Consider the following 13,990-nt stretch of genomic DNA (forward strand, 5'->3'; position numbering starts at 1 on the left):
TTCAAAGGAAGAAGATTAACATCAATATTCTTAATAATGTCATAATCACATATACTATCTTCCAAAAGTTAGGCATTTTAGTTAAATTAATAAAGTAGAGGAGAGAAGTTAATCTTATTAAATTACCGGGTAGGTCTTTGTAACTAACAAAACTTAGAAGCTGAAATCGCGCTATAAATTTGATGGTTTTTCCTCGAAGTCTATACTGAAACTTGTATCTTGTCATATCTTGTTGTGTAATCATGGCAAGAATGACCTCTCAAATGAAAAATAAATCCGAAAAGAAATTTCTCAAAGATAAGCGTGCTGAGAAGGTAGCGCTTTCCAATAAGCAAAAAGCTCTTAGTAAAAGAGCTATGGATCTTTCCATCTTATGTGGAATCGATATAGCAATAATAATTTTTTCAATTACTGCTGAACGGTTTATATTTGGCAATTCAAATGTAGAATCGGTTGTCGAGCGATTTTCCCAAGCAAAGCAACCATTTTACCGCATGTTAAGCCGTAAGACAACACATGAAAAGGCTGGATGTGGTGACGAAAATGATACAATGAAAAAGAAGGAAAAAAAGGCAATAAATGAGAAGAAAAAAGGAGAATCTACATTGGAAATTTTCAAGCCAACTAATTTGGAAAGACTTGAGAAACTGAAGCAAGAGATTGATGAACTTGAAAGAGATTTGACTGAGAAAATTGATGAGGTACGATCAAAGATAGGTGTAACTGATCCAAAATTTTTACCTGAAATGAATGCAACAATGTCTTCAGCCATGCCATCCAATTAGTTGCGTCTTTAAATAGAAATTTTGATATAATGAATCTAAATAAAGTTTACTATGTTTCTTTTTAATGATGATGTGTCGTAAGAAATGAATTTATTATTGTTCATTGTTCACATTTTATTTCCTTACAATATATATGGCTTTCCTATATTCTTCTTCTTTACACATTTTTCATATCCTCACGCACAAAAGGACAATCCGGTGCACGAAGTATTCTGCGTTCACATAGGGTCCAGGGAAAGATCGCATACCCAAGGGGTGTGATGTAGGTAATCTCTCTCGGCACAAGCATCGGTGGGTTGATTCACGACTCGAACTCGTAATTTATAGGTCACCCGGAGACAACTTTTACATCTTCACATACATCTGCTATAAATCAGATGTAACTAACAGAGTTATTATACATTTCAAATTTAGGTGATGATATTAGGCCTCATTTGTTTTCACTTAATGGAGGTCTAAATCTTAATAATTCAGATCTCAGTCCTTAAGTGCATTTGTTTTTAGATCTAAATCTTAACAATTCATATCTTAACCATGTAGCGACCCTAATTTCCTTCTGTAGGAAATTCTGACGGCACCTAGTCTCTAAGACTAGGTAAGCCTAACAAGTATGCGGAATAACTGAAATATTAAGCTAAAACTCAAGACATCAACAACTGTAATGATTAAAATCTGCAACTCAAAATATAAATAATTTCCAAAACTCGGTAGATATAAGTCACAAGCTCTAAAGAGAAATACTAAATATCCCTATACAGCAGAGACTAATGAGGATAAAGAAACAACATAATAAAGATAAAGGGGGACTCCGAAATCTATGGACGCTGGCACCTTGTAGTCTCCATGTACGGACTAGCTCACTGATACCTAGTCTGGTAGGCAGTACCTGGATCTACATAAAAGCTGTACAGAAGCGTAGTATGAGTACACCACAACAATCCTAATAAGTGCCAGGCCTAACCTTAGTAGAGTAGTGACGAGGTCAGGTCAGGACCCTACTGGAAATAATAAGAAACAAGGCAGAAGATAAAATAATATAATGAAATGACAGAGAAGTGAAATAATGAGAATTTACGGAAGGTAATAACACAGAATCAAAGAAATACAAATACAGCAGGAAAGAAAGGCAAAAACCTTACAAGTTAAGGAAAGACAACAACAACCAATACAACAAATAAAGAAAATCAATAGGGGCACTCCCGAGATACCGCCTTGTAGTCCCAAAAGTAAATAAATCACAATCTTTCCTTATATCACCTCGGGAGCCTTTATATTTTGTTTTGAAAATTATTTTTTCGAAATATCATCCCGCGTTTTAACCAACCTTATCACACCGCATGACTTCTAGCAGTTCCCCTACTAGCCACGCGTATCAAGCCCACCTTATCTCACAGCATGCGTTTCAACACCCAGACCTTATACCACTGCATGCGTATCAATAATCACAATGGCACGGAAAAAACCTCGTGCAAACAATAACAACCGTACGGTAGAAACCTCATATAAAAATAACAACCGCGCCGAAGAAACCTGGTGCAACAATAAAAACCGCGCCGAAGAAACCTCGTGCAACAACCAAACAATCATCTCAACAATAATCACGGAAACCAAAACATAACAATTAAAATAACGATATTTCAAGGATAGCAATTTCAAGTAATGAATCCCACAGTTAAATAAGGAATATAGAATCAAGAAAGCAGGTAATTCGACTAAGAATGTAGTACAAGCTGCAAATAAGAGATAAGACAAGTAGACAGGTAAAATTAGGCTAAACATGATGACTATACATGCTAAAGTAACTCAGTTAAGGCATAAAAAGGAAACTACTTAGATAAAATCAGAATTTCAACATTTAGCCCGTGTACGCACTCATCACCTCGCGTACACGGCCCTCAATATTACAAATTGTCACAACAATACCAAATTCTAATGGGGAATTTCTCCCACACAAGGTTAGACAAGTCACTTACTTCAAACCATGTTCAATCAATCAATTAGAAGGCCTTTCCCTCGACTTTCCGACTCTGAACGGCTAAAATATAGCCAAAACAATTACATACTATAAATATAACTATAGAAAACTAATCTAAATAATGAAATTATAATTTTAGCAAGAATTGAAAAAATTGCCCCAAAAGTCGACCCGGGCCCACGTCTCGGAACCCAACCAAAATTATAAAAGTCGAACACCCATTCGATATCAAGTCCAACCATACAAGAATTTCTTACCCCAATGATTTCCTTGAAAATCTCTCAAAAAATCGCCACAAACCGAGCTCTCTAGGTCCAAAAATTAAAGTGAGATCAAACCCTTGAAATTAGGCCTTTTCTGCCTAGTGAATTCGCATCTGCGACCCCACAGCCGCATCTGCGGCTCTGCACTTGCGGAATTTCCATCGTAGGTGCGGTTCTCACTTAGCCCAGCAACCTTCGCATCTACGGACCAAAATGCGCATATGCGCTCTCGCTTCTACGGAAGGGGCTCCGCTTCTGCAACACTAGGCTTAGCTAGCCTTTTCGCTTCTGCGCTTTCTCAATCACCCCTGCGAGTCCGCCTCTGCGGAACTCTGACCACATTTGTGGTCCTAGCAGGGCAGGCCACAATTCACTTCTGCGATCAAACCTCACATTTGCGAGTCCGCACCTGCGACCAATTCCTCCACAGGTGCGATGACACAAGAAGGCTGGAACTTCAGCAATTGCATAAGTCCAAAAATGATCTGATATCGATCCAAATCACCCCCGTGACCTCCACCAATTATACCAACAAGTCCTAAAACACAATACGAACTTGGTCGAGGCATCAAATCACATCAAACAACATCAAAACCACGAATTGCGCATCGATTCAAGCTTAATGAACTTTTGAACTTTTAACTTCCACATCCGATGTCGAAACCTATCAAATCAAGTCCGATTGACCTCAAATTTTGTACACAAGTCATAATTAACATTACGGACCTACTCCAACCTCCAAAATCAGAATCCGACCCCGATATCAAAAAGTCCACTCCCGGTTAAACCTTCCAAAATCTTCCAATTTTCCAACTTTCGCCAATTAACGTCGAAATGACCTACAGACCTCCAAATCAACATCCGGACAGGCTCCTAAGACCAAAATCACCATACGGAGCTATTGGTACTTTCAAAACTCCATTCCGGAGTCTTCTTCACATAATTCGAACTACGGTCGACTCCTATGACTTTAACTTTTAATTTAGGAACTATGTGTCACATTTCACTCTGAAACTCTCCTGAACTCGACACCAAGCACCCCGGCAAGTCAAGTAACCACAAAATGAGATAGAGGGAGCAATAAATAGGGGATCAGAGCTAGCACTCTCAATTTGACCTGCCGAGTCATTACAACATCTCCCTCTTAAAACAAACGTTTATCCTCGAACGAGTATAGAGACATACCTGAAGTGGTGAAAAGATGAGGATAACGGGTACACATATCATGCTCGGTATCCCAAGTCGCCTCCTCGACTGGATGACCCCTCCATTGAACCTTCACTGAAGCGATGTTCTTCGACCTCAACTTTCAAACCTGCCTGTCCAAAATGGCTATCGGCTCCTCAACATATGATAGATCCTTGTCCAGCTGGACTGAGCTGAAGTCTAACACATGAGACGGATCACCGTGAAACTTTCGGAGCATGAAAATATGGAACACTGGATGAACTGCAGAGAGACTAGGTGGTAGTGCAAATCTGTAATCCACCTCTCCAACCCTCTCAAAAATCTCAAAAGGCCTAATATACCTAGGGCTTAACTTGTCCTTCCTCCCGAACCTCATAACACTCTTCATGGGAGACACATGGAGCAAGAACTGCTCCCCAACCATGAATGCGATGCCGCGAACCTTTCGATCCTCATAACTCTTCTACCTGGACTGGGCTGTACGAAATTGATTCTGAATCAATTTAACCTTTTCCAAGGTATCCTGAACCAAGTCTGTACCCAATAGTCTTGCCTCACCCAGCTCGAATCAACCCACCAGAGACCGGCACCACCTACCACGCAAAGCCTCATACAGGGCCATCTGAATGCTCGACTGATAACTATTGTTGTAGGCAAACTCTGCAATTAGCAAGAACTGATCTCAAGCACCCCCAAAATACATCACGCACGCACGGAGCATATCTTTCAATATCTAAAATAGTGCGCTCGGACTGTCAGTCCGTCCGTCTGAGGGTGAAATGTTGTACTCAACTCCACCCGAGTACCCAACTCATATTGTACGGCTCTCCAAAACCGTGATGTAAACTGCGTACCCCGGTCAGAGATGATAGATACCGGCATGCCATGAAGCCTAATAATCCCGCGAATGTAAACCTAAGCCAGCTGCTCCGAAGAGTAAGTAGTAACCACAGGAATGAAATGAGCTAACTTGGTAAATCTATCCACAATTACCCAAACTGCATCAAACTTCCTCTGATTCTGTGGGTGCCCAACAACAAAATCCATAGTGATCCACTCAAATTTCCACTACAGAATCTCTAGCTTCCGAAGCAATCCACCTGGCCGCTGATGCTCATACTTCACCTGTTGACAATTTAGGCACCAAGCTATATATTCCACTATGTCCTTCTTCATTCTCCTCTACCAATAATGTTGCATCAGGTCCTGATACATCTCTGTGGCTCCTCGGTAAATGGAGTACCGCGAACTGTGAGCCTCTTGGAGAATCAACTCACGTAAACCATCTATATTGGGCACACATAGCCTGTCCTGCATCCGCAATACACCGTCCTCTCCAATAGTTACCTCCTTGGCATCGTCGTGCTGAACCGTGTCCTTAAGGACAAGGAGATAGGAGTCATCATATTGACGCTCTCTAATACGATCATAAAGAGAATACTGAGAAACCATACAAGCCAAAACTCGGCTCGGCTCGGCTCGGCTCGGCTCGGAAACATCCAATCTAACAAACTGGTTGGCCAGGGCCTGAACATCCAAAGCTAAAGGCTTCTCTGCTACCGGTAGATATGCTAAGCTACCCAAACTCTCCACCTTGCAACTCAAGACATCGGCCACCATATTGGCCTTCCAGGGATGATATAGAATGGTGATATCATAGTCCTTAAGCAACTCCAACCACCTCCGCTGCCGCAAGTTAAGATCCTTCTATTTAAACAAATATTGTAGACTCCGGTGAACAGTGTAGACCTCACAAGGGACACCGTACAAATAGTGCCACCGAATCTTCAAGGCATGAATAATAGCTGCTAACTTAAAGTCGTGGACATGATAGTTCTTCTCATACAACTTCAGATGTCTAGATGCGTAGGCAATCACCCTACCGTCCTGCATCAACATTATGCCGAGACCAATGCGTATGCATCACAATACACCGTATAGGACCCCGAACCAATAGGCAATACCAATACTGGGTTGTAGTCAAAGAAGTCTTGAGCTTTTGAAAGCTCTCCTCACACTCCTCAGTCCACCTGAACAAAGCACCCTTTCGGGTCAGCCTGGTCATAGGTGCTGCAATAGACGAGAAACCCTCTATAAATTGACGGTAATGCCCCGCCAAGCCAAGAAAACTCCGGATCTCCGTAGCTGAGTACGGTCTGGGCTAACTCTGCACTGCTACAATCTTCTTTGGATCTACCTTGATCCCCTCAATCGATACCGCATGACCGAAAATTGCAACTGAATCTAGCCAGAATTCACACTTCGAAAATTTTGCATATAACTTCTTTTTTCTCAAGGTCTGAAGCACAGTCCTCAGGTGTTGCTCATGATCCTCCCGGCTCCTGGAGTATACTAGAATGTCGTCAATAAACACAATGACGAGCGAGTCAAGATCGGGCTGAAATACACTGTTCATCAAGTTCATGAATGTTGCTGGGGCGTTGGTCAGCCTAAAAGACATCACAAGGAACTCGTAATGACCATACCGAGTCCTGAATCTTAAACTGATGATAGCCTGAACGCAAGTCGATCTTAGAGAACACTCTGGCACCCCGAAGCTGATCAAATAGGTCATCAATACGGGGAAATGGATACATGTTCTTCACTACAACCTTGTTCAACTATCAATAATCAATACACATTGGCATAGAACCATCTTTCTTTTTTACAAATAAGACTGGAGCACCCTAAGGCGACATACTGAGCCAAATGAAGCCCTTATCGAGCAACTCTTGCAACTGTTCATTTAACTCTTTCAACTATGTTGGGGCCATACGATAGGGTGGAATAGAAATGAGTTGAGTGCCCGGTAACAAGTCAATACTAAAGTCGATATCCCTGTCAGGCGGCATGCCCAGAAGATCCACCGGGAATACGTCTGGATAATCCCTCACTATCGGAACTGACTCGACAGTAGGAGTATTAACACTAACATCCCTCACATATACCAGATAAGCATCACACCCCTTCTCAACCATCCGCTGAGCCTTTATAAATGAGACAACCCTACTACGGACATAATCTAAAGTACATCGCCACTCTAGTCGTGGTAGACCTGGAATAGCCAACGTCACCGTCTTAGCGTGACAATCAAGAATAGCATGATAGGGTGACAACCAGTCCATGCCCAAGATAACATCAAAATCCACCACACCGAGAAATAATAAATCGGCTTTGGTATCAAAACCACTAAGAACAACCAAACACAACCGATACTCATGGTCAACAACAATAAAATGTCCCACGGGTTTAGACACATAGACAGAAGAACTCAAAAAAATAATAGGATACACCCAAATATGGAGCAAAATAAGATGACACATAGGAATAAGTGGAACTTGGATCAAATAAGACTGATGCATCTCTATGACAGACCGGAACAATACCTGTGATGACAGAGTCGGATACAACTGCCTCCGTCCTAGCAAGAAGGGCATAATGTTTGGCCTGGCCTCCCCCTCTAGGGTGACCTCTACCTGCTCGACCTCCACCTCTAGTTAGTTGTGCAGGTAGGGTGGCAACTGGTGCAGCGACCATGGACTGAGAAGCCTGAAGACCCAGTGGAATACACGGAGCCTGAGTAATCTGTGGAGGTGCACCCTTCCTGAGTCTAGGGCAATCCCTTACCACATGACGAGTGTCACCACACTCAAAACAAGCTCTCGGAGACTGTGGTTGGATCAGGCCTGATCGACTGGACTGGCCACTAAAAGCACCCCGTGTAGGAGGTGCACTAGACAATGGTGGTGCATAATAGAGAGCCTGGGGCCTAGGAGTGGCTAGAATACCGCTGAAAGCTGGAAGTGCTGAATGAACAGGGCGACTCACACAGCCCCTACCATGACGAGCTGAACTAGGGCACGGGTACCACTGTATGTGCCAGACTCTCGAGACCTCTTGGCCTCTCTCTCCTCTCTATCCCGAGATAGCATACCTTCCAATCTCCTAGCAATCCCCATTACCTGCTGGTATGCGATGTCCATCTCCAACTCTGGGGCCATGCTAAATCTGATACTGGGGTTGAGCCTCTCGATAAATCGATGAACCCACTCTCGAACAATAGCAACCAAGGCTGGTGCATGCCTAGCCAAATCACTGAATTGTACTGCATACTCCGAAATGGTCATAGAACCCTAGCGCAACTGCTCAAACTCTGCGCGTATGCATCTCTGAGACTTTGAGGGACATACTCCCTCAAGAACATATCTGAGAATTGTGTCCAAGTGAGTGAAGAGGCCTCGGCCTGACTACCTAACTCATATGCTCGCCACCATTGATAGGCCACTCCTCTAAGCTGGAACGTTGTGAAAGAAACCCCACTAGACACCGCAACACCCATAGTACGGAGGATACAGTGGCACTCCTCAAGAAAACCCTAGGCATCCTCTGACGCCAAACCACTGAAAGTAGGAGGGTGGTACTTCTTGTACCTCTTGAACATGAGATGCTCCTCCGCAGAAACAGCTACCTTAACCTCGGGCTGAACGGGGGCTACTGGCTGCATTTGTATAACCTCTGGAACCTGGTTGACCTGGACATGCTTCACTGGGGTATGGGCGGTGGGAGTCTGTGCTCCTCCTCTGGCCTGAGATGTGGAAGGAGAAAGTGGTGCCAACCCTGCCTGAGCCAAAGTGTTGAACATGCTTAGAAATTGGGCGAGAGTCTCATGTAGGGCTTGTATAGTTACAGGTGTCCTAGGTGTCTGTCCTCCAATTGGAGCTATTGGTGGCTCCTCTGTAGCAGCTCATGCGGGTGCTCTGGCTGCACCACGTGGACGTCCTTGTCCTCTACCCGGCCCCAGCCCCGGCCTCTCGTGGCTCTAGCAGGGCGCGCAGGTGTCTAGTCATCTGATTCAGCTATACATGTCCCCACCATCTGTGAGAGAATAGAAAGACAGAAATTTAGAATCCGAAGTCAAAATTTACGCACGATAAAAAATCAAGGAAGTGAAGCTTTTCCTAACATTTCCATAGCTTCCCGAAGATAAGTACAGACGCCTCCGTACCGATCCGCGAGACTCTACTAAACTTGCTTGTGACTCATAATACCTATAAACCTAGAGCTCTGATACCAACTTGTCACGCCCCCAATTTTCCTCCGTAGAAAGTAGTTACGGCACCTAGTCTCTAAGACTAGGTAAGCCTAAGAAGTATGAGGAATAACTAAAATATTAAGCTAAAACTAAATACATCAACAACTGTAATGAATAAAATCTGCAACTTCAAATATAAACAACTCCCAAAAACCCGGTAAATATAAGTCACAAGTTCTAAAGAGAAATGTGATGACCCAAAATATCATCTTTAAATTTAACAATTAATTCTGTGTTATAAAACCTTGAAAAGCACTATTTATCATTACTCGACTTGCGTGCGCAGTCCGTAAAATTTTCTGGAAAGTTTTTATGTGAAAAAAATGGAGTAAAATGTGAATTAGAGCTTTAAAACTCAATCGAGTTGACTTTGGTCAACATTTTTAGCAACGGACTCGGATTTGTATTTTGACAGTTCCGGTAGGTCCATATCGTGATTTGGGACTTGGGCGTATGCCCGGAATAAAATTTCGAGTTCCCTAGCCCGAGATATGGAATTTTGATAAAAAATTAAAAGTTTAAGTTCAAATAGTGACCGGATGTCGAATTCTATGCAAACGACCCCGGAATAGAATTTTGATGATTCCAACAGCTCTATATGGTAATTTTGGACTTAGGAGCATGATCGGAATTTTATTTGGAAGTCCGTAGTGAAATTAGGCTTGAAATGGCTAAAACAAGAAGTTAAGTTTGGAACTTTGACCGAGGAGTTGACTTTTTGATACCGGAGTCGTAATACAGTTCCGAAAATTTTCATAGCTCCGTTATGTCATTTATGACTTGTGTGCAAAATTTGAGGTCAATCGGACTTGATTTGACAGGTTTCGACATCGAAAGTAGAAGTTGGAAATTTTAAATTTTATTAATCTTGAATTAGAGCATAATTCATGGTTTTAGCATCGTTTTATGTGATTTGAGATTTAAAATAAGTTTGTATGATATTTTAGGACTTGTTGGTATATTTGGTTGAGGTTCCGAGGGCCTCGGGTGAGTTTCGGATGGTTAACGGATCAAATGTTGGACTTAAAAAGTTGCTGCAATTTTTTTCTCTTATGTTGGAAATTTCTGTGCAGATATCGAGCCCAGGGTTAAATCCAGGGACGAGGCTCAAGATCGAGCCCAGATATCGAGCCCAGCTCGAGGACCATGATTGAATGCCCAGGCTCAATGCCATGATCGATGCCATGATCGAAGGCCCGGGATCGATGACATGATCGAAGGCCCAGGCTCGATGCCATGATTGAAGGCCCAGGCTCGAGGGCCATGATCGGAGCCACGATCGAGGTCCAGGCTCAAGGGCCATGATAGAAGCCAGGATCGAGGGCCATGATCGAAGCCAGGATCGAGGCCCAGTTCTGAAGGCTGCCTGGGCAGATCTATAAAGGAGGGAATTTCGTCTCATTTGCCATTTTTGACAAACTTGAGCTTGAGCAGAGGCGACTTTTGACAGATTTTCAAGGCAAAATATTAGGGTAAGTGATTCCAACTCGGATTTGGTCTATATACACAAATATATCATTGTTTATACCATTTAATTAGTGTTTTGAGATTGAAATTTGGGAACTTTTTAGAAATCTCATAGAAACGAATTTTTGAGATTTCGGTATCGATTTGGAGTCGGATTGAAACTGGCATGGTTGGACTCGTAATTGAATGGGTTGTCGGATTTTGTAACTTTCGCCGGATTCCGAGACATGGGCCCCACTAACGAATTTTTAATTAATTTCGGGATTTTTATTGAAAATGTAGTATTTTCTTATAGAATTGATTCCTATAAATTTTAGTGATTGTATCGAATTACTTTTGGTTAGATTCGAGCCAATCAAAGTTGGATAATCGAGGAAAAGGCCTTCTAGTGGATTAAATTAGAGCAAATTGAGGTAAGTCTCTTGTCTAATCTTGTGAGGGGAAAATTACCCCATAGGTAATTAAAGTAATAATTGTTGTTAATTATGGGGGCTATGTACGCACGATATTACGAGAGTTCGTGCGTAGCTACTATTAATACTAAAGTCCGGGTAGTTTAGGACTCAAAGCATGAATTACTTGTGTAAATTATATTCTTTGTTTAATTAATATATATATATATATATATTGTGAATTGTTAGATAAAAATATTAAAGGATGGAAATCTCATATGTTTAATTTTTTGTTTAAATTAATTACTTGTTAAGAGAAATTGTTCATCCTCTCAAATTGATCTTATAATAAATATACTCTCTTTTCGGAGGTACATAAGAAAATATCCTCATTTCTTGTGGAGCGGGTCGAACGCCTCGGCAGGATAGATGCATCTGTAGATCGTGTCGCACGTCCCTCGGCAGTGTACATGACACTCTGGATCGGGTCGTACGACTTCGGCAGAAATCATGCTTAATAATAATAATTACACGATACTTTGATAGCTTATTGCAGCTTGCGAAACTAATTGATAAATTGAAAATCTTTGGAATTTAAAGAATTATTATTCCTGCTTGTTAAGGAATTATTGTTATTCGTGTAAATAAGACTAATTGATAAATTGGATATTTTATTGGAATTGAAGGAATTTAATTAATATATTGATGCATTTGAAGGAATTTAATTATTTCTACTGGTTAAATAAATTATTGTAAATTCTGTGAATCATGCTGATTTAAATATTCTAGTTTTATTTCAATTATTATTATTGACCCATAGTGAGTGTCAAAGTCGGTCATCTTCTCTCTACCACTTCGAGATTAGGCTTGATACTTATTGGGTACACGTTATTTACGTACTCATACTACACTTGCTGCACTTTTTGTGCAGGACCTAAGGCAAGTACTAGTGGGGGATCTATCGTCTTACACCCAAGTTATCTAGGGGCATAGTGGTGAGCTGCCTTCCTGAGTCATTTTGCAGCTACCAATGCCTCTCCTTGTATTTTTCATTCTGTCTATTTTTATTTCAAACAGTATTTGAGGTTTTGTATAATCTACTAGATGCTCATATACTTGTGACACCAGGTCTTGGCACACACATTGGTAGAATTTGGAATTGTATTATTTTTTTCTTGGATTTAAGTTAACCGGTATCTTTTCTAATTTCTTAATATTGCTAGTAAAATAATAAAATTTCTTAGAAAATTATTATGAAAATAATTGATATATGTTTAATTTATTTATTGGCTTGCCTAGTTGTAGTGTTGGGCGTCATCACGACCTATAGGTTAAATTGGGTCGTGACAAGAAATACTAAATATCCCTATGCATCGGAGTCTAATGAGGATAAATAAACAACATAATAAAGATAGAGAGGGACTCCGAGATCTGCGGACGCTGGAAGATGTACCTTGAAGTCTCCACGTACGGATAAGCTCACTGATACCTGGTCTGGTAGGCAATACCTGAATCTTCATAAAAGATGTGCAGAAGCGTAGTTTGAGTACACCACAACGGTACCCAATAAGTGTTACGCCTAACCTCGGTAGAGAAGTAACTAGGTCAGGTCAGGGCCCTACTGGAAATAATAAGAAACAAGACAGAAGATAAAATAATATAATGAAATAAGAGAGAAGTAAAACAATGAGAATTTACGGAAGGTAATAACACAGAATCAAAGAAAGACAAACACAACATGAAATAAAAGCAAAAATCTTACAAGATACAGAAACACAACAACAACCAATACAACAAATAGAGGCAATCAACAGGGGCACTCCCGAGGTACCGCCTCGTAGTCCCAAAAGTAAATATCTCACAATCTTTCCTTATATCACCGCGGGGGCCTTTACATTTTGTTTTGAAAATTATTTTTCCGAAATAGCATCCCGCGTTTTAGCTAACCTTATCACACCACATGACTTCTAGCAGTTCCTTTACTAGCCACGCGTATCAAGCCCACCTTATCTCACCGCATGCATTTCAACACCCAGACCTTATACCACCGCATGCGTATCAATAATCCCAATGGCACGGAAGATACCTATTGCAAACAATAACAATCGCACGGAAGAAACCTCATGCAACAATAACAACCGCCCGGCAGAAACCTCGTGCAACAACCAAACAATCATCTCAACAATAATCACGGAAACCAAAACATAACAATTAAAATAACGATATTTCAAGGATAGTAATTTCAAGTAAATAATCCCACAGTTAAATAAGGAATATAGAATCAAGAAAGAAGGTAATTCGACTAAGCATGTAGTACAAGCTGCAAATTCCTCCGCATGTATGATGACACCAGAAGGCTGGAACTTTAGCAATTGTATAAGTCCAAAAATGATCTAATATCAATTTGAATCACCCCCGAGGCCCCCGAGACCTCCACCAATTATACCAAAAAGTCCTAAAATATGATACGAACTTAGTTGAGGCCTCAAATCACATCAAACGACATCTAAAATACGAATTGTGCAATGATTTAAGCCTAATGAACATTTGAACTTCTAACTTCCACATCCGCTGCCGAAACCTATCAAATCAAGTTCGATTGACCTCAAATTCTGCACATAAGTCATAATTTACATTACGGACCTACTCCAACTTCCAGAAACAAAATCTGACCCCGATATCAAAAATTCCATTCCCGGTCAAACCTTCCAAAATCTTTCAATTTTCCAACTTTCGCCAATTAACGCTGAAATGACTTACGGACCTCCAAAAAAATATACGGATACGCTTCTAAGACCAAAATTACTATACGGAGCTATTGAAACTTT

General features: G+C 41.2%; 1 protein-coding gene across 1 annotated transcript; it reads left to right on the plus strand.

The window, feature by feature from the left end:
• The first annotated feature begins 242 nt into the window (after positions 1-242).
• On the plus strand, positions 243-785 carry LOC142169101 (uncharacterized). Its single transcript, XM_075230310.1, has one exon. It carries the CDS (start codon positions 243-245, stop codon positions 783-785), a length of 543 nt encoding a protein of 180 aa, XP_075086411.1.
• The last annotated feature ends 13,205 nt before the right edge of the window (positions 786-13,990 follow it).

The sequence above is a fragment of the Nicotiana tabacum genome, chromosome 14 (assembly GCF_000715075.1).
Source record: "Nicotiana tabacum cultivar K326 chromosome 14, ASM71507v2, whole genome shotgun sequence".
Taxonomy (NCBI): Eukaryota; Viridiplantae; Streptophyta; class Magnoliopsida; order Solanales; family Solanaceae; genus Nicotiana; species Nicotiana tabacum.